The sequence below is a fragment of the Homalodisca vitripennis genome, chromosome 2, assembly GCF_021130785.1.
Source record: "Homalodisca vitripennis isolate AUS2020 chromosome 2, UT_GWSS_2.1, whole genome shotgun sequence".
Lineage (NCBI taxonomy): Eukaryota > Metazoa > Arthropoda > Insecta > Hemiptera > Cicadellidae > Homalodisca > Homalodisca vitripennis.
The window spans coordinates 136,232,267-136,258,048 of NC_060208.1; the positions used below are offsets into that span (position 1 = coordinate 136,232,267).

Consider the following 25,782-nt stretch of genomic DNA (forward strand, 5'->3'; position numbering starts at 1 on the left):
ATTTACATGGGCAAATAACTGTATATCTTTAGACCTCATTTCTTGTTATTATTCATTTGCTGTTAATTAAGTTGGCACTCTTGCTCGTAATTGGTAACATTGGCAAACTTGTGGGTGATGTTGATGAACTGGTTGAAACTGCAAATACTTCCACAATTAGGGATGTCTAGGAGCACAGGCTTCAAGTCTGGTGAACTGCCATCTATATACAGCACCTGAAATGAAATGAACAATGACTTGAGAGGTAAATTTATGACTATTGAGAGACATCTCTACCATTTACCTTCAAAAACAACAACAATATCAGTTGGAAACAAGTACGTAGCCAGGAAAAAATTGGGGGGGAGATCAAGACAACTGATATTTACCCAAAGTGGACAGAAAGTTATGTCCCATTTTGATCCTTAAAAAGTTCTTGACCCGTATCTAAGTTAAGAACAATCTTTTAGCAGAACATGTCAGTAATATCGAATTATTCAAATAATAATAATCACTTACTAAAAAAGTAATTGGAACAATTAAACATTTGGGGGGTCCGGGCCCCTTGAACACCCTTTCTGGATACGTCCTTGGTTGGAAACAGTGGTTTATTTTAAATGCACCAAAGGACCATACATCAATATACTATATTTGACTGTGAGGAAATGTTTGAATTAAATGTGTTGGCTTCAGGTTACTTTCCTTCCCAGCCGAATAAACAAGGCTTTCTTCATTTTCATCTCTTTCCAAATTATTAGTTATAATTTGAATATACTATCATTTGTAGTAATGACCTACTAATGTCAAATTACCAACTTACAACATATTAAAACTACACAATATTAAGTATGTTTGTTAGTAAAAGAAGTTTAGTTTCTTGAACTGTTGCATTATGATTTCAAAGTAAACTGTATTAAAAAAGGATTAGATGTAAGATTTTTATTTCAAGACTTTGAGTTTTTTTGAAAGACAATAAATGAAAGCGTTCAATTCTTTTCCTACTTGATTAAAGGCTTGCAAAATATAAATTATAGGAGAATACTTTTTAGTTATTCTTTAGTAAGAAAACATTTCAATAGTAACCTCATTTAGTAGTAACCTCAATATCAATCCTTATTGAAAAAGGGTCAGTCTGTTGGTTTTTATTGGTTTATCGGTGTTATTCATTAGTTTGATTATTTGTCACTACAACTTTCTTTTTTCAATTTTACATCCTGATTGATTCATAATCATAATTTTTATTGCTATTGATCACATTTTACATATAATGAAATAGGCGTAATAATAATAGACGTAATAGAGAAAATAATTTAAAAATTAGACATGTAAAGTTTACAGTACAATTTTATAATTGTGTTTTTACAATGTATGAGTTTAATTACTACTCTGGCACTATTTAGTTATTCAGAATCAAAATTCTACATCCATATCATGATTTAGAAAATCCTCTAGATTATAAAATGGATTTTGTTGTAACCAATGTAATACCTTACTCTTAAACACCCCAGTTGAGGCAGTCCAAGCTGTTAAATTACATTTATTAAAGAAAACAATGCTGTTTACCATGTGAGACGAACCTGTTTTGGCCAGCCTGTGCTGGGGTATATCAAGCTTATCACGATTTCTAGTATTATAAGAATGTAAATCTTGTCTAAATGTGAATGAGTGCAGATTAGTTTTTACATATAATAATAGATGGAAGATGTATAGGTTTATAATTGTGAGAATTTTGTGAGTTTACAGTGTTCTAAGAATTCAGCTCTACAGATTGTTCATAAAACCCTCTTTTGTATTATCAAAATATCTTTAACGTGGGAAGAATGACCCCAAAGTATTAATCCATAAGAATTATGAGACTGGAATAAACCAAAGTATGCTGTCCTCAAGTATTCAATAGAAACAACATCTTTTAGTTTCCAAAAAAGATAATTTACTCGTGAGAGCCTACTGCATAAGTTATTAATGTGATGGGACCAGTTTAGTTTAGAATCATGTGAATACCAAGTAATTTTGCGGATTGGACATCTTGAGTGTTATTGAATAAGCTAAGAATAATGTTTTGAGTTTTTTCTTGGTTACATAGCAATTTGTTAGAGGAAAACCATTTTAAAGCTTCTTTTTCAGCTTGTTTCATTATAGTGAGTAAATAAGGGAGGCTTTTATTACTTGCAAAAAGAGAAGTGTCGTCTGCGTAGACTACTGAACTAACATTCAAATTATTTGGTAGATCATTTATTATAATAGTAAAGAAAATGGGGCCAAGTACTGAGTCTTGGGGGACGCTCATTTTCACTGGTTTTACAGAAGCATTATTACCCCCAATTGAAACATATTGCTTTCTATTACTTAAGTAAGACCTAATTAGATTAGATGGATATGGGTCGATAATTTTGAGGCAATAGCCTATCGCCCTTCTTATAAACTGGAACAATTTTGGAGGTTTTAAGCAACTTAGGAAAGTAACCAAACTCGAAACATTTGCTAAGAATAAATGCTAATGGTTCTTTGATAATATGAATAGTTTTTTTTTTTTTTTTTTTTTTTTTTTTTTTTTTTTTTTTTTTTTTTTTACTGAACACTAATCCAATAATATAAATCCGTACTTTTGGAGTTGGAGAAATTTGATTACACTTACTACCTGGTCCGCAATAACGGTTTGCCATTAAAAAGTGTTAGGAAGGTTAGGGTAAAAAGTGTTACTGATTGTCTTTTGTGTTATCTTTAAATTACTAAAGTGTGGTCATCACTCCTAATTTATTATTATCTTAAGAATTTATTAGGTTATTTATCAAAACTTTAGTAGCTTAGTATTATGATAAAGTAATTTAAGATCTCTTAACTTGTAGTAGGGCCTGGATTTATTTTTGCAATATTCAACACTATCTTATTCTTTATCACCAGATTTTATTTATGATAGTAACTAAATTCTAGAATTTTTAGCTTTACTAGTTATATAGCAAGTTCTGATAAATTGAAATACTAACTTGGATGTAATAATCATTAGACTTTGAATCCTGGTGAAGTTCAAAAATCATGCCAGATCCAGGTTTGACAATGGAAATCATTTCATCTTGGGGGATTCCCAGAACTAGTTGTAGAGTCATGAGAGATGTGTCATGACCCGAATAGAAATACATCTTGCGGTCAGGAGTCAGTGTTCCATGCACTTTGCTTTCCAGTACTTGTAACATCTCTCCAAAGAAAGGTCCTGAAACGAGATATTTTTTAATTGTTGCAAACATGCTAAAACTCTTAAACTTAAATAAAAGTATACAATATTCAATTGTTTTTATAGCTTTTAATTATTTAAATTATTCTTACATTTTTATTTTTTTTCTTAACCTCTCCATTTTTTTGTATAAAAAAGGAAATACCCTTATTTGTAATGCTCAAGTTAAAATGTAACATTTTCCATAAATTCATTGATATATTATCTTCTTAATGACCATGACTTGAGTAACTAAAAGATAACATTGTCAATCACTAATCCTTTAATCACAATCAAATTATATGAGAGGGTCAATAATTCTACTTAAAAACCCAAGATTCAGCTATATCCTGCTTGTGGTTTCATTTAGTCAATTAAGGCAGCAAACTTTTGTTGAGTAAAAAATGAAAAAGTGACTTTTGAGAAAGTTTAAACAGTTCTAAAAAAAGCTTAGCAATTGTTTAAAGGGTTCGAGATGAAAGCTGAGTTAGATACATCAGCTCCTGTATTTGCAAATGTTTATAATTGGGTAAGTGAGTTTAACACCTTTACTGCGACTCCAGTCATGTATCGACTTTAGGACAGTGGGTGTAGTAGTAATGTTCATCTACTGCAGTCAATGTGTTAAACATGGTTGTACATCCACGGAAGATGAACAACATTCTGGACATTCAGTGAAAGTGACAACCCATGAAAATATGAAATGATTGAGAAAACCTACAATATGGTTTTTAGTGATTAACAAATCAAAGTCTGCATAATAGTTTTTGTTAATTTTGTATGAAATATTGGCTATGAAAAAATCTTTGCAAAATGAATGCAATGTTTGAGTTTAGAGAATAATGAACACAAGCTTGTGATTTTGAGGCTGTTTTTGATTCCTTTCCATCAGAGTGAACATTCTTATCACCATGACATGAGTTTCTGCATTGATACATTCTCCAAATGCAAAGAAAAACCAAAACGGTAGGATTTTTTAAGGTGAATGGATTTTCAAGAAGGCAAAGACAGATAAATTGGCAGGTAATGTGATGGCGATGGTTGTAGAATACGCATATAATAACTAACATTAATTACTTGGAAACAGAAAAAAATTAAATTATAGGGTATATTTTATACTGGTTGTTGTATATTCTTGGTTGAGCCAAGAAATTAAAGAGGTCCATGTTTGAACAAGAAAAAGGTTTCCCTTGTTCATGACAATCCATATTTGCACACTAGTGCAGTTTCAATAGCTAAAATTGTGGAATTGAAGTTTGATTTATCACCTCATTCACCATAACCAACTAGATTTTGTCCCACGTAACTTTTTTAATTTCCAAAAGTGAAAAATGGTTTTGTGGATGATTCACATCAAAGAAAACGTTTCTCAAACAGATATCTATTTTGAGAACCTTCTGAAACAGTTGTAGTCATAGTCATCTCATATCTTAATTTTCTACTCGTACATGAGTACAGAGGCGTAATTAGGGCCACATGACCCTTTCTTACATTTAACCTCAACAAAATCCAACTACTAAACAATTAGATCACTCCAGTAACAAAAATGTATCAACGTAAATCTGTTTGTAACATTTTAAATTATAAGAAAACTAATATTACTCTGCATAATAACATATATTGCATAACAAAGAAAATATATTTTGAAACCCATTCACTCAGTTATTCATTCCACCCGCTTACACCCATGTCCACGATATAGATCTCAGCAGCCATAGTCACTCGATCTAAGAAGAGTTTTTCAAAGCTGAATTGAACCGTGACTGACTTTCCAAGTCTTTAGTGCTATCTGGAAAGGAATTCCAAGCTCTAAATGGGGTAACAATGAAGGATTTATTTAATATTGCTGCTCTATGGCATCTGCAGCATAGACGATGTGGGTATTTCTTGTGCTTCCGTTGTGACAAACAAATTTGAAATCGTTGACAAAATATTGTGGAAATCCACTTTTAAGAATGGAATATAACACAATGGAATGAAATGCAACTTTTCGGATGGTTAAAGAAATTGGAGAAGCATTTAGAAAAGTGTAAAGAACTTAAAGGAAATCATGTTGGAAATTTTTAAAATTTACCCAAAGTAATTTGTATTTCTACTTTTTCTTGAGGATTTTTTTGAACTACGCTTCAATAGTCATGTTCTAGAAAAGTTTATAAAAGTGGTTAACACAAAAGAATAAATATAAATTTATTTCAAAATTTGTTACCAAATTTTAAAAAGACATAACAAGTACAGGGAATTAAATCACAAAAATAGAGTGACAGTCCCTATATGTATGGTAATACAAAATAGTTTGCAATACTATCTTTTTCTGTTTAACTTCAAATACAAATTTAAAACATTCAAATGTCTTTTAAGTAGAGGCTATTACATTTACTGTGATTTACTTTCATAACTTTCAGTATGTGATACCTCAACTGTTTTCCAAAGTGATAAATAACACTATCAAAACTATTTGAGATTCCCTCAATTATTACTAAAGATAGCCAATTACTCTTTATATTGAAGATACAGTAAATAGCTATATGTGGAGAATTAATTTATAGAGTACATCCCACCCCTCCATGTTTTTATAAACGAGTTAAAGAGGTTTATATCAAGAAATGTATATACAACCAATGAGGGGTTTCTTTATGTTTGGAAAATTTCAACATCTCCCTATGGAATGGGGTAGTTTGGTGGGAAGTCAAAATTTACATTTGGTAACTAAAAACAATTGTCTATTAATTTATCCCATCAATATATTTTATCTGATGCATTACATAATAGATAATACCATTTAATGATTATGTGAGTTGTTCTACATACATTCCGTTTTCTTTAGACTTTTATGAGCTGGATTTTTACTGTCATTTGAAATAAGATAATAGATCATTTGTTTGATTAGTGTTATTTTTGTCTCATTTTGATGTTATCCTGATACATTTTATTTATTTTTTTATTCTGTCTCTATGTTTACATTGCATAAGGGAAGGAATCATCTTTAAACCCACAAAATCAACTTTTAATGTTATACACTCAACATAAACTAAGTGATAAGTAAGAGAAGAGGCACAAAAGCATCATATGTTCATCATTTTACCTCATTTAGTGCAGACGATTTTGAATGCTTGAGCATAAAGAGAAAGGTAAATAGAGATTGCATTGTATCAGTATAGATGATATTGTGTTGAGAAATAAAGATGTTATTAGTTGGACAATGAAAGCAAGAAATTGGATAAAAAGTGAACTTTACAGAGGACAGTATTTTATTATACCTATTAAAAGTCTGACCATAATATCTGAGGCTGCAAAGTAAGCAATGTATAATTTGCCTGCTAAGTTGGTCATTGGCTCAGGATATACTTTTTTTGTCCAGTCTGGTAAAGCGTAGCCTTCAGAATCCTGTAACAAGGAATGAATTGATTATATATGCTACTACTAGAATTTTGTTCTAATACGTAAGTAAAATGTAGTTCTAAAAGAATGTACATAATAAGAAGAATGAATCATAAGAAGTATGGAGGCATTACAAAACCTATACTGGTATATTTAACCAGTAATCCTCATTAACAAATTCTAAATATTTCAAAATATTTGCATAATCGATGCACTATACTTTAATTTTAACTGCCAGTGCAATAACAAAGTATATTTTCAATTTTGTTGTTTTACTTTTAATGAAACATTACATTAAAGTTTTTAAATAGCCTACTGTATTTATCATAGAATTATATGGGTCACTATTCACGGCATATGTAAAATCAATGCTTTTAAAATATAAAGGAACAAGAAAATATATATGCTATTGTAGCAGATATGTAGAAAGAAATCTGTACCTATGGCCGCATCTTCAACATAGCATGGCCAAAAAGGCTTCCAATATGCTGGTTCGTCTGAACGGGGGAGAGGAGAAAGTTCGGCGCGCGAAGTAAAAGTTATGCTGTCTGAGAACATAGGCAACCCATCCAATCTGCTACCTGCCGTTTGGACTACTGCAAGTTTAGGAAGCCATGACTAATACAACTTTGAGCACGAGCCGGTCAATACACATGCATTCTATTCGTTATTATTCTGTTCAGAGCTAAGCCTACTATTTTAAATAAATACTGTTTTATTTATAAACATGTTAATGCATTAATCATTGTGTAAATATACTAATTCTAACTTATATCAATATTGACAATATGTCAATCTAGTACATCTTGAATACTAATTAAACAAGCCTTTTAGTTAAAAAAAGTATTATTTCGTTTCAAAAATTAACATAAGAAACAATTAGATAAGTATTGTTGAAATATTCCAATTATCCTCAATGGGATAACTGGGCTTGCATCTTAGACGCCAACCTTATATAAACCCTTTTGTTAGTGACAATAGTTCTTAGAAGTTGGTGTAAATGTCCATCAGTAATTTTCGAGCGAGACGCCGACTTCATATGTTTAATATGCGAAAAAGTCTTCTCGCATAAGTAGGTACTACCGAATATTGTGAATATACCTGCTGCAAACGTTTTCGGTTGTGTGAAGCACTCTGGAAGACTCGCATAAAATAACGTAGAATTGTTATTATTGAACGAGTCTACCAGTGTGTCAGTAGCTTGTAGCTTTATAACTTCCATTTGCAAATGTTTTGTTACGTTAAGTACATCTACTTCAAAAGTATTTTGGAAAAATCACATTTTATTTAAAAACAATCAAATTCACAAGACCTCATGCAAAACTCGTTCTCTATGAGTTCAATTGCTTGAAAACATTTATCAATTCCCTTCTCTCTAAGTTCGACCTTAAGAATCTTACAAGCTGGAAAGTGAGCAAACGTTTTGTTCTTTATGCTCATTTTGAAAGTTTCAATTTATTTTCAAGTGCTTCCACAAAGATGTATATATCACTTACAAATTGTCCAGCATCGTGCAGCTTTAAGTTAAGGTCGTTTAAATGACGTGTCATTTCGACTAAAAAGACCAAATCGCATATCCATTGTAAATTTGAAAGTTCTTCCAACGTCTTACTTACCCAGCTAAAAATGTCTCAATTTCGGAAAGCAAGTAAAAAGCCCCCTTCCAAGGCTCTTCCGAGGTACAGCCAGCGTTGGTTAAGTGTATTACTTCTATTGTAGTTTACAGTTTTTACAACTGAATTTATCATATTTTCTCAATTTAAAACTTTTGCTGGAAGGGACTTTTTGGTGGATGATACAATGAAAGGAAAGCGGGGGTCAGCCTGTCACTTTAAAACTTCTTCTTGCATTTTCCCAAGTCCTCTTTTATTCCCAATCATATTCCGAGCACAATCAGTTGTCACGCTTTTCAATTTGGCTTAGTCTAGATTTTGATCTTTAAACACCTTTTCAAATAAATCATACTATTTTAATAAAAAAATCTAATGTTTCGTTTAGACTTCGAAGAGCTGCCAGTTCTTCATTTATGAGTTAGATTATCGTCAATTCATCTAATAAAAATGAGGATTTGAGCTATATAATTTATGTCAGTGATCTCGTCCATGGCAAGAGGATAATATATAAACGTCTTACAGCTGTGCTTGGGACAATACTGTAGTTCTTCCCCAATATCCTCAATTCTTCTTGTCATAGTTTTGGCAGACAAACTAATAGTTTCAATAATATATCGTTTCTCTGGGTACATTTCTTCGACAATAGACTTTACCCAGATTTTAACAAACTCTACATCACTGCACGCCTTAGCCCCCTTAGCTATTAGTTTGACAACGCGGTAACTAGCTCACACAGCAGTATAGCACTCACTTGCCTTCTTTTTACAAATAGTTCGTTGTGACGTCAATTTCTTCTTCAGTAACTTCTTCACTTTGGCCTCTCGAGCTTCACCACTTTTACAAGAGAATACTTCTCCCCATGTTGTCAATAATAATGGCTCTTTAAATTGGATTCTTTAAATACTGCGACACTTTCCTTACAAATAAAACAAAGATTTTATCCTTTACTCTCGATAAAAAAAATATTGTACTGTCTATTGTTCGATAAAAACTATGAACTTATTTATATTTTATTTTTCTCTTTTTGGTTAGTTTTGTAAGAGACATAACGGTAATAAGATGGAAATAAAAATATCTAAATGTTGAACACAAACAAAAAGACAACTGTAATTATAAGACACGATGTGAACTCAAACAAAGTAGATAACAGACTGGCGCTGCGCTGGGAGAGAACTGAAACTGACGATCCATGTTTGCCACGTGAAAAAAAACTGCGTGTGCAGTAACTGGTGCCTGTTAAATATAAGATATACTTAGAAAATAATAAGAACTACAACTCATATACAATCCTTACGAAAGTATATTTTATTTATATGTACTAATGAGTAAAACATTGTTCAAACTAATGTAATAAAATTCATTTTGTTTTATTTTTTTACTTGATTGATATTTTGTTTTTTACATCACATAATTTCAGCGTATCCCTATTGCTAAAATAATGAATAGTCTCAATAATAATATTATATTTATTACTATTGCATAATCATCTAAATAATAGTTTTTAGAGACAATTATTATTAATTTTCTTTAATTGTGTATTAATTAAAAGTGTATATGAGGCAATAACAAAAAAATAACCAAACACTACAAAAAAGTTTATGAACAAAAAGTAAAGGCTCTGATGTAATTTTTTGTGAGATTCTTTCCCACAAAATGAGAGGTCCGGGTTCGAATCCCGACGAAATGAAGAGGTCTCCCTTTTTACTCTCTGAATCTTTGTTTCAACGACCCTATTTTTATATTTCTAATTTTAGTGATTCCATGATTTTGTTCATCAACCTTTACTGTATAAGTAAAATTTGAAGCTTAGAAGAAATGATTTTTTGCTTCGTACACGAATACAATCAATTGTAAATATAACAAATATTGGTAGTAAAAATGTTAATACAAAATTTATAACAACTACACTGAAACGTGAAGTTTGTTTTGGTGTTAATTTAATTACGTACTAACAATGTTTAATTATTCAAACAATTGAAGTACAAATTACCGCACAGATAAGCATGTCCCACTCCATACTGAAGCCGTCGAACCTAGTAAGGTTGAGTCCAGTTTGGTTGTTAATGTATCTCACTATGGATGACACATTTGCTGAATATGTTTCTCCAAATATCTGTGAGTATTTCTCTCGCTCTTCCAAGAATCTGGGACAAGACTCCAGTTCCTACAAATTTAAACAACACATTCATAATTATAAAACTTTTACAAGTTTCCCCTCAAACTTCAGTGTTAGTAAAGTAATGTTTCATAATTTTCTAGAGTTAATCTTTCTTAAAATTTAATACTTTAGTTGCCATGCATTTACCAGAGCTCATTACGTATGAATTGCAATGGTAATAGTAGACACAAAAATCTATCATAAATACAAAAAAGGTTTATTTATATTATTGAATGAATGTGATTTGCTAAAAAAAAAAAAACAAAGTAAATGCTTAAGTGCAACATATATGAAATTTGAGGTAAAACTGTTACTAGGATTATCGATTCAGTAATTATTATGTTCAAATTTAGTACATTATTATTACATAATCTTTTATGTAAAGAATAAATTATGGATCTTGCATTGTAACTACATTTGAATACAACAATTTTTATTACATACTGAACAACATTTTCTATTTATCATACATTTTGCAATACTTAATATTTCTACAATTTGGACCATCAAATTATAACTACAGCATTTTTTAAACCAAAACATTTATTTACGAGTATCGGTCTCAAATTGTTCCGTGTAATGCCTTAGAATTTGCAGCTATCACAATTTAAAAAGCTGTTAAAATTATTACTATCACTGTATATTAAATAAATAATAAGTAGGAAAATAAGCCACTCTATAAAATGTGACTTCATTTTTTCCTGGTTTCCGGGACAATACGATAATTTGAAGTATTTTTGTTCTCGTGTAGATGGAAGAAACAAAAACGCTAACAGAGCCTAACAATGCGGACCATGGGTGTAATGAGCTTAACATGACTATTGATGCAGCTAATACCGTAAGTTTACAGATTTCTTTCAGTCCGGGCCAGGGGACAATTACTGGGTCCAAATTTTTATTTCTATTAGTCAAACCGTCTAGAAATTACAGGAGTGGCCACTGATTTTTGGACGATCCTATGTGAGCTTTTACTCTGTTTGCATAGAAATTAGTTTTTTCTACGATTTCTCGTTGCCATCATATTATCCATAAGATCAAAGTAAAATTAAGACCAGGTGGAACATATATTTCAAGTATCAAAACTCAAGGACCTTTCTATCAAAGGTTATCACACGGAGGATAGACATACAAACCGATAACAACACGATTGTAAAAAGCCCCTGTCAGATTCTTAGTAAATATATATGCAAAATGTCAAATTCATAACTCAATTTTCCTCCCGGGATATCCCTATTGAGTTACAGGCATCGGCAATACCCAGCTAAACCGCATGGGCGGACGTGCATTTTCATTACAAAATATTTTAAGTCCATAGCTCAGTTCGATCTCGAGATATTATGTGGAAATCAGACAGACTGACAGACAAACAGTAAACAGAGGAATAGTGCTAACCGTCTTAGTGGTTCCAAAATATACAACATTTCAAGTCCATAGCTCAGTTCGATCTCGAGATATTATGTGGAAATCAGACAGACTGACAGACAAACAGTAAACAGAGGAATAGTGCTAACCGTCTTAGTGGTTCCAAAATATACAACATTTCAAGTCCATAGCTCGGTTCGATCTCGAGATATTATGTGGAAATCAGACAGACTGACAGACAAACAGTAAACAGAGGAATAGTGCTAACCGTCTTAGTGGTTCCAAAATATACAACATTTCAAGTCCATAGCTCAGTTCGATCTCGAGATATTATGTGGAAATCAGACAGACTGACAGACAAACAGTAAACAGAGGAATAGTGCTAACCGTCTTAGTGGTTCCAAAATATACAACATTTCAAGTCCATAGCTCAGTTCGATCTCGAGATATTATGTGGAAATCAGACAGACTGACAGACAAACAGTAAACAGAGGAATAGTGCTAACCGTCTTAGTGGTTCCAAAATATACAACATTTCAAGTCCATAGCTCAGTTCGATCTCGAGATATTATGTGGAAATCAGACAGACTGACAGACAAACAGTAAACAGAGGAATAGTGCTAACCGTCTTAGTGGTTCCAAAATATACAACATTTCAAGTCCATAGCTCAGTTCGATCTCGAGATATTATGTGGAAATCAGACAGACTGACAGACAAACAGTAAACAGAGGAATAGTGCTAACCGTCTTAGTGGTTCCAAAATATACAACATTTCAAGTCCATAGCTCAGTTCGATCTCGAGATATTATGTGGAAATCAGACAGACTGACAGACAAACAGTAAACAGAGGAATAGTGCTAACCGTCTTAGTGGTTCCAAAATATACAACATTTCAAGTCCATAGCTCAGTTCGATCTCGAGATATTATGTGGAAATCAGACAGACTGACAGACAAACAGTAAACAGAGGAATAGTGCTAACCGTCTTAGTGGTTCCAAAATATACAACATTTCAAGTCCATAGCTCAGTTCGATCTCGAGATATTATGTGGAAATCAGACAGACTGACAGACAAACAGTAAACAGAGGAATAGTGCTAACCGTCTTAGTGGTTCCAAAATATACAACATTTCAAGTCCATAGCTCAGTTCGATCTCGAGATATTATGTGGAAATCAGACAGACTGACAGACAAACAGTAAACAGAGGAATAGTGCTAACCGTCTTAGTGGTTCCAAAATATACAACATTTCAAGTCCATAGCTCAGTTCGATCTCGAGATATTATGTGGAAATCAGACAGACTGACAGACAAACAGTAAACAGAGGAATAGTGCTAACCGTCTTAGTGGTTCCAAAATATACAACATTTCAAGTCCATAGCTCAGTTCGATCTCGAGATATTATGTGGAAATCAGACAGACTGACAGACAAACAGTAAACAGAGGAATAGTGCTAACCGTCTTAGTGGTTCCAAAATATACAACATTTCAAGTCCATAGCTCAGTTCGATCTCGAGATATTATGTGGAAATCAGACAGACTGACAGACAAACAGTAAACAGAGGAATAGTGCTAACCGTCTTAGTGGTTCCTAAATATACAACATTTCAAGTCCATAGCTCAGTTCGATCTCGAGATATTATGTGGAAATCAGACAGACTGACAGACAAACAGTAAACAGAGGAATAGTGCTAACCGTCTTAGTGGTTCCAAAATATACAACATTTCAAGTCCATAGCTCAGTTCGATCTCGAGATATTATGTGGAAATCAGACAGACTGACAGACAAACAGTAAACAGAGGAATAGTGCTAACCGTCTTAGTGGTTCCAAAATATACAACATTTCAAGTCCATAGCTCAGTTCGATCTCGAGATATTATGTGGAAATCAGACAGACTGACAGACAAACAGTAAACAGAGGAATAGTGCTAACCGTCTTAGTGGTTCCAAAATATACAACATTTCAAGTCCATAGCTCAGTTCGATCTCGAGATATTATGTGGAAATCAGACAGACTGACAGACAAACAGTAAAGAGAGGAATAGTGCTAACCGTCTTAGTGGTTCCAAAATATACAACATTTCAAGTCCATAGCTCAGTTCGATCTCGAGATATTATGTGGAAATCAGACAGACTGACAGACAAACAGTAAACAGAGGAATAGTGCTAACCGTCTTAGTGGTTCCTAAATATACAACATTTCAAGTCCATAGCTCAGTTCGATCTCGAGATATTATGTGGAAATCAGACAGACTGACAGACAAACAGTAAACAGAGGAATAGTGCTAACCGTCTTAGTGGTTCCAAAATATACAACACTTCAAGTCCATAGCTCAGTTCGATCTCGAGATATTATGTGGAAATCAGACAGACTGACAGACAAACAGTAAACAGAGGAATAGTGCTAACCGTCTTAGTGGTTCCTAAATATACAACATTTCAAGTCCATAGCTCAATTTGTTGTAGAGGTAGGCTGCGAAAGTCAAATTACGTGAAGGTACATGGACCATCATCGAACTCGATCATTGCAGATCATTTCGTTACCGAGAGATCGTGCGGACAGACAAACAACTAGATAGGTATAGATTGTCTTGGGTCCAGTACTACTGAAATACAATAATGTGGATAGAAAATAATCTCCTGAACTGGTATCACAGACATTCTAGATCAAATTTATTTGCAAAGATTTCTTTTAGTGGATCTTCTGAACAAGTATAATTAGCAACAGATTAATTATGTCAATACAGTGACAAAAGAAAAGAAGCTCAAAGGAACTCATTAAAAATACTCCAGAGTAACAGTTGTGGAAGCGATTGTAGACGAGAAATCTTTACACACCCGATATGGTGTGCAAGTTATTGGGCTACAGAACAGCCACTGCGTCCAATATACAGAATGAGGTAGAGGCCGATACACCCTCAGGAAACAAACAGCCAGGATTTCTAAAAAACAAGTGGATTTTCAAAAAAGAAACGTTCACTGTCTTTCATTTTAATACACTATTCAGTTCTTAAGAAATAAATTGTTTGAATTTGAGCTGTATTTCGATAAATGTTATTTTAGTATGCAACATTATTAATAAACATCCACTGTGCGTGAATTATATATCTTTTTAGGTTATATTGATCTAAATTATAATTTTTACAGTTCGGGTTGTAGAAAATCTGAAAAATGCACCCATTTAAAGATTTCTAAAACATTAAATTTTAAAGTAACATTAAAACTAACTCACTCGCTACTGCATACATATTTCTTATATATATATATATATATATATATATATATATATATATATATATATATATATATATATATTTTATTTCCTTTGATTATTTAAGTAAAGAAATACACTTAACGAAAATGCATTTTTATAAAATACTAGCAGGAAAACAGGAAAACCATGGGTATATTCTTTTTAAATCACATTGTAAACACTCCAGAGAGATGTGATAGTCACTAGAAGATATTTCCAATCTCCTGATTCATTTTATATTTAACTTTAAATAACAATGCTTTGGGACCCTGAAGTCAGAGGTGAAACAGTTTTTATTAGTATCCGTCAAATAACTCAAATTTCTCTCCTAACCTATGATATTTTATTGAATAGATCTTGCGATTTCAGTGATAGGCCTAATTGAATAATTTATAGGTCAGAGTGGATGAATCTTAAAGTCCCCTTAGCTTTTCAGTTAACGCGCTTACGTTGTAATAAATTATGGGGCTCTTTGTAATTAGTTTAGAAACGGAGGTATCAATGCTTTAAAACATATCATGTCAGTTTTCATTATTAACAGTTTCAGATGTTAAGCAAAATATTGTTCATATCTATTATTTTATGCTTTGCACGTGTATGAACATTTCTGGTTCGAGCGAATTATATTTTTAACGTCAACGCCAAGCACTGCATACTTAGTATTTACTAAACCGTACGGTTAAAAATATATTTTGTACTAAAACTTTTAATTTTATTATCTGAATAAACTCTGTGCTCAACAAAGATTCTAGAAAAGATTGATATAAAATTTTTTTACTGTCAAGCTTACTATATTGTTTGCTTTTAAGACTATAACATTTAAACCCATTTATAATAATAGTTAAACTAAATAATCATACGGTTATGCTGCCATAAAGAAATGTTTAAGCAGACAGTTGATTATATTCAACAGGCTCTTTGAATTAATACGATATTCTTGCTGTAATACCCCTTTAGTGACAAGTGGGGCGTAGGTAGCTTGGAGGGATTTGATAAATAGGAATAGGTATATATGCTAACTAGAGACCCTAATAATGTTTATGAAACATTTCACTAAAACCGGTCTAGTAGTTTGTACGTGATTGAGTAACACACACACACACAGACTCCATTAGTTTTTAGTAACACACACAGTAACATTGTTTCCAGACCCAGCAGGGATCTCTTCTGACTGGTCTATACCTTCCAGTTGAACATATACTGGGCACAGCAAAAACCGATGTGTCACTTAAATCTGCGCAACCTTATGGATGTACAGGAGCGGCACATCACTAACCGCAAATGTCGAGATTTCCTAAGTGTCAAATGTTCTTGCTAGCCTCAACATTAGGGTGTGCCACCCCATATCTGCTTTGGCTGGAGAGGCTGGTTCAGAGCTGGCCTCCCCTTCTTCCAATTAGTGCCCTAAATTCTTCCTCATATATCTAGATAGGAGGCGGCCCCTACCCCAAGCTTACCCATTCAGAATATCCTGTCAATCCAGAAGCATCGTAAAGGTTCTTATAGGACTAGATGCAATTTCTAAGCTTCATGTCCTAAGAGAATAAAAAAATGTTTCCAACAAATTAAATGATAAATGTTCGAATAACGCTATATATACATCAATATATCTAACTATTTCGGAGTTTCATGAATACTTCAAGATATTATTATACATAAAGTAGACGTGAAGCATAAAAGTGTAAGAAATCTTACATCTGAGGTAATTTCATTTTAAAGAATAATTTATGCTTAAAGTATAGTATTTAGATATCATCTGTATTTTAAAATTGTTTGTATCCCAACTACATAACATTCCTTTAAAATGTTTGTATACTTACAATAGTTTTATCTAGAGAATTAGAGTATATAGGAATTGGCTGCCAGAAGATTTTCTTGTTCCACAATTGGAAGCCTGATGGAGGGTACAGTCCAGCCATAAATGCTTCACCGCTCATGAGAACTCGATCCATAGCAGTGCTCGAAGCGTAGAAATCACCAGTGTAATACAATGGATCCAAAAATCCATTGTACAGTGAGCGAATTTTCACTCCTAAATCATACATTTGAATTCGGCCTCTCTGAAATGTATAAACCTTATAAGATAACTAAATGTATAAACCTTATAAATTTATAAGATATAAAGACGAAATTTAAAATGTATTCCTGAAAAATTACAATGTTTTCACCAACCACATAAGATATAGCATAACTAATGAGGCAAACTTCTAAATAATATTCTAAAACTCAAAGTACGACTTTTTTCAATACGTATTTATTAATTATAGTATAAAATAATAAATTCAACGCTATATTTGAATCAGAGGAGCCAGTTCACCAAAAAAGCATAGTTAGCAGAGATTAGAAGATCATCGATTCTGAAATATATGAGTGGTATTGAAGTAAAAAAAACTCGTTCAATACAATACCACACTGTATATTTACGTATTGAGAAAATAGATTAGAACAGAATGTTTCATGTGCTTATAATGCTTGGTGGTTGAAAAACGTTTTCAGTATCTACTTTAGCTTTTTGGCATAAAAATAATGTCTTAACACATATTCCTCAAGTTTTTTAGTGTAAAGATGTTAGCCGGAAAAATAATATTTTGCTCAGTACAAGTTATAGTAGTTGTGAAAACACGAAAACCTTGTCATATGTGTATTTGCGAGAGTAACTGCACAATGTTCTTGTCATTGTCGCCTAGTAAGTCTAACCTGATTTCGTAGATTATCGCATTCTGGAATTTCTTCTTCTTCTCCGACTAAACAGTTGTCTAAATTAAGTGTAAGGTTTTTAGATCATCCATAATATTTTCAATCAGGGTTCATCTTAAGTCATTTAGCTCTACATCTTTTTGTATGTTTTGTTGCTAATCACCTTTTTTGTACATTTGTAATAGAGTTATACAGTACCATGAATATGTTTGTTGAACAGTTTACTACTGTGCTTGATAGATTAAAAACAACATATTGCAGGTTAGTGTTCTTCACATGAAAGTGTTAGAACGATATTTTCAAAAATATTGTACAAAAGAAGAAACATTTTGACAGGTGGAACAATTTTTTGTTTAACCATTCAGTGAAAAGTGGGTTTGTGTTGATTCCTTTGTTTTTCATACAAACCCGGTAAATTGAAACATCTCTAGGATTTGACAATTTACCAATGACAAACACTGTCAGCTAATGAGTGCCACTAGCATTAGAGCAGGACATAAAAGTTATTTTGTATTTAACCAATTTTTGACTAGAATATAAAATTCGGTGCTATACATAAATGATTTTTAGCAAAAGCCACTTATACACATGATTCCGGCATAAATACATTTTTTTGGTGGTATTTGTAACATTTAGCAATAAAGGCTCAACAGATTCTATAAAAGACGAAAGATTTTCACCAGTTACAAAACGCCTTTGGAATTGTTCCAGGCAACAAACATTTCTAAAAGAAGTCACAATTTTTTATGATTTTGTTATAAAGGGATGTGGACTTTTCCATAGAAATGCTACCTAAACAGGTATCTGCTTCTTTCTTATACGACATGAAGCATATAGTGCACCTGCTAATTGTGGAAGCCCATTATTGAAGAAAGGCACGGTGTTTTCCATTTTCTTTTTTATGTCGTGTATTGTTGTAAAACTACTTGCGATACATTTGGGATACATAAGGCACATACATTTATTTTGAAAATGAATTTTTCAAATGAAGCCTTTGATATGCTTATCGTTCTAGGATTTTTTTTTCAGAATTGTACAGATGCTGCTTGTTTGTACGTAGAGCGATATCCCAAGTCATGATTATCAGAAATTAAAAAAGGATATAAAATAATATTGATGTTAAGACAAAAACGAAACTTACCAATAAGCTACAGTTGGCAAAGGCTTAATAAAATGATTGTGTAATAAAACATATTTTATCATAATATAAGTATCAGTGTTGTTCAGCTGTTTAGGTTTGTACAAGGACATTTAAACGCTGTAATGGATCTCGAGTAAATACAAACCTCTATATCCCGAATATAAAACTTTTCAGCTCATCATAATGTAATTATTTTTTATAAATTGCATTTTTAAAGATATTACAAGGCTTTTATACTTATGTCACTACATTTGATGAACTTTTATTTTTATTTTAGTAGGTATAAAGAAACATTTTTGAGCCTGTTAAAATACGGGAGTTTTTCAAATAATTTGAATACTAGAAGAGAGAGAAATTAAGTTTAATTTCTTTTTTAATTTAATCTTTTTTAGATGTGCTCCGTAACCTATGCTCTCGTTTCAATATTTTTGAGCACTAGCATCCAAAGTTTTTCGAATTTCAAAATTTGTGATGTGTAAGAAAAACTTTCAAACCCGGTCACACGGTTCAAAGCTTATCTTGTGCTTTTTCGAATACAAAAATTAGACACTCGCAAATATAATACAAAAGTACTATAATGAAAAAGAAAAACTTCAAAAATGTCTAACAGATATATGCCATTTGGAAAAGACAGGATATTTTCAAAATGATTGTACCAAATTGTTTAGCGTTTAAAGACATTTAAAATGGTGTGCTACATGGCCCATCTTGCTATTTGAAATTTACGAGATTCAAACATGTAGCCATCATTTTCGGGTACACTCTATATTTTAAATGTGAAAAAAACAATTTTGAGACGTTTACCTTACGATATTTATTAGGGTTACAGCTTATTGCGTCAGTGTATGTCAAACTGTTCAACCACAGGAGTATCATGCCGGGTGGTCTGTAACACCTGTACTATACGCGTTATTACTTCCATTGTCATTACTATTCAGCGTCAGTAATGAACCGCTAAACTAACATTAGACTAAACATACACTGAAAATACATTTTTTTAGTTTTCTTATAAACAAACCTTAAGTTTAGCTCGATGAAATAACATATCAAACTTAGTAGAATGCATGAACAATATTAGCAACGATTACCAAGCGTACTTACTGGAGTCAAATCTCTCATTCCATAAGGCCAATACTTGGTATCATCCACAGGATAAGGGCTGTTTGAAATATTGAATATTGGTCCCCTGTTTCCATGTCGAGATACCTGCGTAATAAACAATACAAATTTACTAATCACGAATATTAAAGCTCATAACATAGTAAAAGCAAAGACCATTATAATCGTTACAGACATTCTTAAGTTTGAAATGGCGTAACTAACCTGACTTTATTTTATGTATATAATTTTGTTTAATTCTTTCTGCAGCTGTCTTATGTAGTGTACTGAAAAATATTTAGCAGATATAGAGTTTAGATCTCTAAACATCCATTCAAGTGCTGCAGTGTGAGTACGACGATCCCTTGTCAACCCCTCGTCAAAAGAAACCCGTGAGTCGGACAGTAGGTCCCAGGCCGGGACCGTGGACCCACTGTCCACCCCTTAAGAACTAGGTAAGAAATGCTTCCGGCAGTTTTATGACGTGGACCTACAGTCCGTTTACCAGTAAGATTTTAAAGATGATAACAATGGAATTGGACAGTAACTTTGAAAAGTATCTTGTAAAACAATCTGAAATATGAAGAAATATATTAAATCCCAACTACAAGAACTGTAATTTATTCACATTGCATTCAAGCAGTTTCTGCAGATTGGTAGTCTTATTGTCCCTCTTATTGGATATTTGGTAAGATCCACTATAGCATTAAGTGATATCCATTAGGCTATACGTTTATCGTGAATAGCATTATTCGTGCACGACGGGACAACAACGTTAGTGGCTTCAGCATGATTCCTTCAAGACAGAGCCAGCCTGACAATTTCCATCGTTAATTCATGGACCAAAAGTGTCGCAGGACTGTTTTTCTTAGAAATTAGATAATGCTGAAGCTATCATGTAACACGCACCTTCAGAAATTGTTAATGTTATCACCAATATCTGTTATTACAACTGTAAACAACGAGAACACCAGAGTGTTGTTACACATGGCAAACTGCCGTCTTCCTCTTGTACAGTAGCCTATATTATTGTTCGGAAATACTTGATACGAACACAACCTTACTCAGGTCAGAAATACATTAACAAGGAAAATTTGAAATCATTATGATCTTTAGAATTAAACAGTTATAAGAATTTGGTCTAAAATAAATTAGACAAACGTATCGAACATCCACAATCGAGAATCTAAACCTTAAATGTACGCGAGAACGTAAAAAGTTATGAATAATCAACATTATCATCATATTTAAACTTAGAACTTAACTTTACTAAGAGCGTTATTTTATTTAATCTATATTGGATATAACTATCAAAAATCTATAATTGAACAGCAAAGAACGAAATCTGCAATCATAAAGATCTTGAAAAGGTGTTTTATACACTGGCAACTCCAGTTACGAGTGCGAGTATAAAAAGAGAAGTTACAGTTTTAGAAAATGGAATTGAGTGCGTAACTGAGTACTTAATTAATTCATTAAATCTATATAAGATTCAGTAAATAGTAAAAACCGACACTAGGGTTAAAGGGTGCAAATTTGAAACTATAACGGTAAATAAATTTATTGTAATGAAACAACATTTTTCTGAACAAAGTAAAGCGTGACAATTCTGAATCCTAGTATCAATGCTTTTCTTGTCGAAACATTGTTCCTATAACCTAAAAGAACAGCCAACGTGATTCACGTTTTCACTTAAAACAGTCCCGCTACAGCTTAGTTTTGCAAAACATTATCAAACAGCTAGACATTTTATTTTAGCGTTTAAACGTTGAAATAAATTTAGCTAAAACATCCAACATCATGTCAAACTGTTAGCATAGGAATATTGTAGTGGAAATAGTGTAAAGCGTTAGGACATTACTACAATTTAAAATCGTCAACATTACTATGATGAAGCTAAATAATCACATAATTAATATTATATTTATGAACAGTTTAACTCTTTAGGAATTTAGAAAATTACCAAATACAAATATAAACAATATCGTTATATTCGGATAATTTTTGTCACCTAATAATAATTTGGTTACACATTCAGAAATTTACAAGACTATATTAACATACAATATATATTCAATATTGTCAACGAACTTTTTCCTGGTGTAGAAATTGGCGTAGCCAACTTGACCATTCAAGTACAAGCCAGACAATAGTAATCTGTCTAACAACCACCTAAGTTCTGGTTAGGTGTGTGGAGTTAAGAGTCAAAGCGAGCTGTGAAATTTCTGTTTGTGCAAATAACAATGTTGTGATTGTGCATCTACTGGGAGAACATGTCAGGAGATCAATGGAAAACAACAACCAATGTCATATATTTGAGGAGCCTCATTGCAAATACCGAAAATTCAATGGCAGATTGAAGCCAGTTCTTTATGATAACCATGGTTCTATCCTGCTCTATTGATGCGAAATTAGGACAACATTGTAAGGAAGGAGAGGTTTTGGAAACTTATAGTTTCTGATTAAGGAAGAGTATCTTTAATGACGATACCTCATAGTAGTTTGTTTCCGATGCATTCGTTTTGATATTGGAGATTTTAGCCCATTAATTTGACAGTAGATAGTGTGGTTTCGAACCTGGAAAGATTGAAGGGCTAGGCGAACGGGAAGCAGAACTAGTAGGCTATGTAAAGTTGTAACAATGCAAAGATGGATACCAATTTCAACGAAAGTTGTAAAAAATATTTCATTCATTGCTAACATTGTGGAATGCTCCATATATATAAAATTTGGAATGTGTGGCACATTTTGTTCCTAACGCAACCTGAGGCAAACAAACAGACAGACATACAAATTTTGAAAATTCTTAATTTTGCTCACTTAGTGGCAACAAAATACGAGTATTAAAAGGTAGAAGTGCTGAAATTTCATTTGATCAAAACAAACTTTCTGATGTTCCCACCTCAAAAGCACTTACCTAGTAACTCTCAAAATCTCTACTGAAGGACTAAAGTCCTCTCGAACAGTGAGATACTACTACACACTAAATGGTATTACGACTTAATTTTGACTACGTCAGTCCATTTAATTTCAACTATGGAAATTATTTTCGTGTCTCGTCGATAATCATTTTAAAGTTTTTTAAGGCGATCTTTTTTAATATTCCTTATACAAACCCGAAAATCATAGAAACAATAGACTTTTAGCTAGTAAATTGTGTAACTTGTATTTAAAAATAATGCAATTGTCCTCATGATAGCACTTTTGATTGTATTAGTTACACGAGAGCTGATAAATCATTCATAGAGACAGGTGTGATAAGTTTCGGAGTATTATTTAAATCGGTTTTCAGGTCACACGCTAGCGCTTTTCCACGTAATTTTGATTGTTACGTTCAAATATTTATAACAGGAGCTACTTGAATCTTTCACTCAGCAGATGGCACGTTTTTCGTGCCTCAATTTATAGCATTGGACTAGAAAGGCTATTTCTTGCATAACTAACATAACCAATAGTAGCGCCTAACGAAAACTTCTGCATAAATTCATCGCACGTGATCCCCAGATGTCCAAACCACAAATATCTCGGCCGTGAATTTGGACCGTACCAGTAACAATATGGCGGCCGCGGAAACTTTAGCAAGTTACAACTCCGATAAACAAAAACATTGAGAACAAATAAAAAGTGTTCTGGAATGATTATAACGTTTTCTAAGCTTTTTGTTGTAATTTTTTTACCTTCAACAGTTATTGAGATCTTGCGCACCGGTACATGTAAATCCCATAAGAATAAATTAGTAATATTTAATTTTTCACGAAATCTAACCTACTTTTTCCGACTGAGCCGAGAAGAGTTTTATTTTTCTATAATTTAGATTTAGAATTACATGTAATATAGTATATACTTACCACAGTAATGAACCTGAGGCTTTCTGTTGCTCTCGGACCGTTAGAAGAAGAAGACTCTTGGCCATCTGTAGACTTCAAGGCCAAACTGAGGGCATAAATGAGCACAGCGAATGCTATTAAGAGTCCAAGCGAGAAAATACAGCAGCGGCAACAACTACTCGATCCCATTTTTATTATCAAACACTATGCTTTCTCTGATGGGGTCATTTGGCTCGATTCAGATAAAATCACTTCAACTCGTCATCGATAACGGTGACTAATAGTGTGAAGTACAAATTCGTGTTATGGTAAGAAAAAACATCGAGATATACCTATCAAATTAATGGACACAATAACTTCAGTCTAGCTTTTGTATGTATAATGGATGTATTATTAAGCAGCCTTATCAGTCCTCGATTCTCTTGCAAATTATACATGCTATATTATAAGCTAATACATAGCCGCTCAGCTAACGTAATACAACATACAAACACACACACACACACACACACACACACACACACACACACACACACACACACACACACACACACACATATATATACAGGGGTGCTGAAAAGTCCCGGGACGGTCTAATAACTTTTGAACTAATTACAATATAAGAACCAAAATTTACATCAAGCTTTTGCTCATATAAAACTATTATTTTATGTATTTCACCATGATATCCTGCTTATGGGGGACGTCCCGCTAGGGGTTGGTGAAAATTCTTAAATAGAAGCATAGGTCGAGTTGTACATCAAATTAAAGCTCTTTTAATTAGAAACATTTTGGCGAAAATCTGACGTAAAACAGTTGACGCATTACAAAATGGCGGACACTCAAAGATTATAAAATACAGAATTTTTCAAATGCAAACATTCTGGTTGTTAGAGAAAACTGAGACACTTAATCTTTTATTTTACTTCAAATCACTTACCAAAACAGTTATAACAAATGTTCAAAGTGTTTGCCTTCAGTTTGCTGACAATATCCCAATCGATTGTAGAACGCTGATATCGCATTGTTTATCTGGAAATCCCTTATCAGCAGGTAAGGTCATTACCTTCCTTATCTGGAAGGTAATCAGCTGGAGCAAACAAGACCAAAAAGACAACAATGAAATTGCCAGCTGACAGATACAGTTGTTTTATCAACTCAGTCACTTAGAAGTCTTCAAGCCCTAATTTTGCAAGTAGTTTCAGTAGTGCTAGTTTATTTTGCTATGGCGCTTTCCGAGAGAGAAAGAATAACTTTATTAATGATGCGAGGGTTTAGTGACCGTATTAGATCATGTGATGAGGTAAGACATCTGTTTAATGAAAATATCTGGTTTCAGCAAGATGGAGCCCCTCCACATTATGGCGTACATGTAAGACATTTTTTAGACAATGTCTTTCCACATAAGTGGATTGGTAGAAGGGGAACAATAGAATGGCCTGCCCGTTCTCCAGATTTGTCCCCTTTAGACTACTTCTTTTGGGGCTACCTCAAAGAAAAAGTGTTTAAAACAAAACCTCAAAATTTGGATGAGTTGAGAAACCGTATTATAAGAGAAGCTCAGGGTGTTCCTTACCAAGCTTTAAACAATGCGATATCAGCGTTCTACAATCGATTGGGATATTGTCAGCAAACTGAAGGCAAACACTTTGAACATTTGTTATAACTGTTTTGGTAAGTGATTTGAAGTAAAAGAAGTAAAATAAAAGATTAAGTGTCTCAGTTTTCTCTAACAACCAGAATGTTTGCATTTGAAAAATTCTGTATTTTATAATCTTTGAGTGTCCGCCATTTTGTAATGCGTCAACTGTTTTACGTCAGATTTTCGCCAAAATGTTTCTAATTAAAAGAGCTTTAATTTTATGTACGACTCGACCTATGCTTCTATTTAAGAATTTTCACCAACCCCTAGTGGGACGTCCCCCATAAGCAGGATATCATCGTGAAATACATACAATAATAGTTTTATATGAGCAAAAGCTTGATGTAAATTTTGGTTCTTATATTGTAATTAGTTCAAAAGTTATTAGACCGTCCCGGGACTTTTCAGCACCCCTGTATATATAT

At 32.9% G+C, this 25,782-nt stretch overlaps 1 protein-coding gene across 1 annotated transcript in view; it reads right to left on the reverse strand.

The window, feature by feature from the left end:
- Positions 1-31: 31 nt before the first annotated feature.
- The window catches only part of LOC124355818, a 42,464-nt gene continuing 16,713 nt past the window's right edge, over positions 32-25,782 (reverse strand). The window contains exons 10-16 of the mRNA XM_046806972.1: positions 23,737-23,919; positions 19,892-19,996; positions 16,773-17,012; positions 10,169-10,342; positions 6,445-6,571; positions 2,964-3,187; positions 32-215 (exon numbers count right to left, since the gene is read on the reverse strand). Coding sequence (XP_046662928.1) covers positions 63-215; positions 2,964-3,187; positions 6,445-6,571; positions 10,169-10,342; positions 16,773-17,012; positions 19,892-19,996; positions 23,737-23,919 — 1,206 coding nt within the window. The 3' untranslated portion in view covers positions 32-62. The remainder of the gene's footprint in view (positions 216-2,963; positions 3,188-6,444; positions 6,572-10,168; positions 10,343-16,772; positions 17,013-19,891; positions 19,997-23,736; positions 23,920-25,782) is intronic.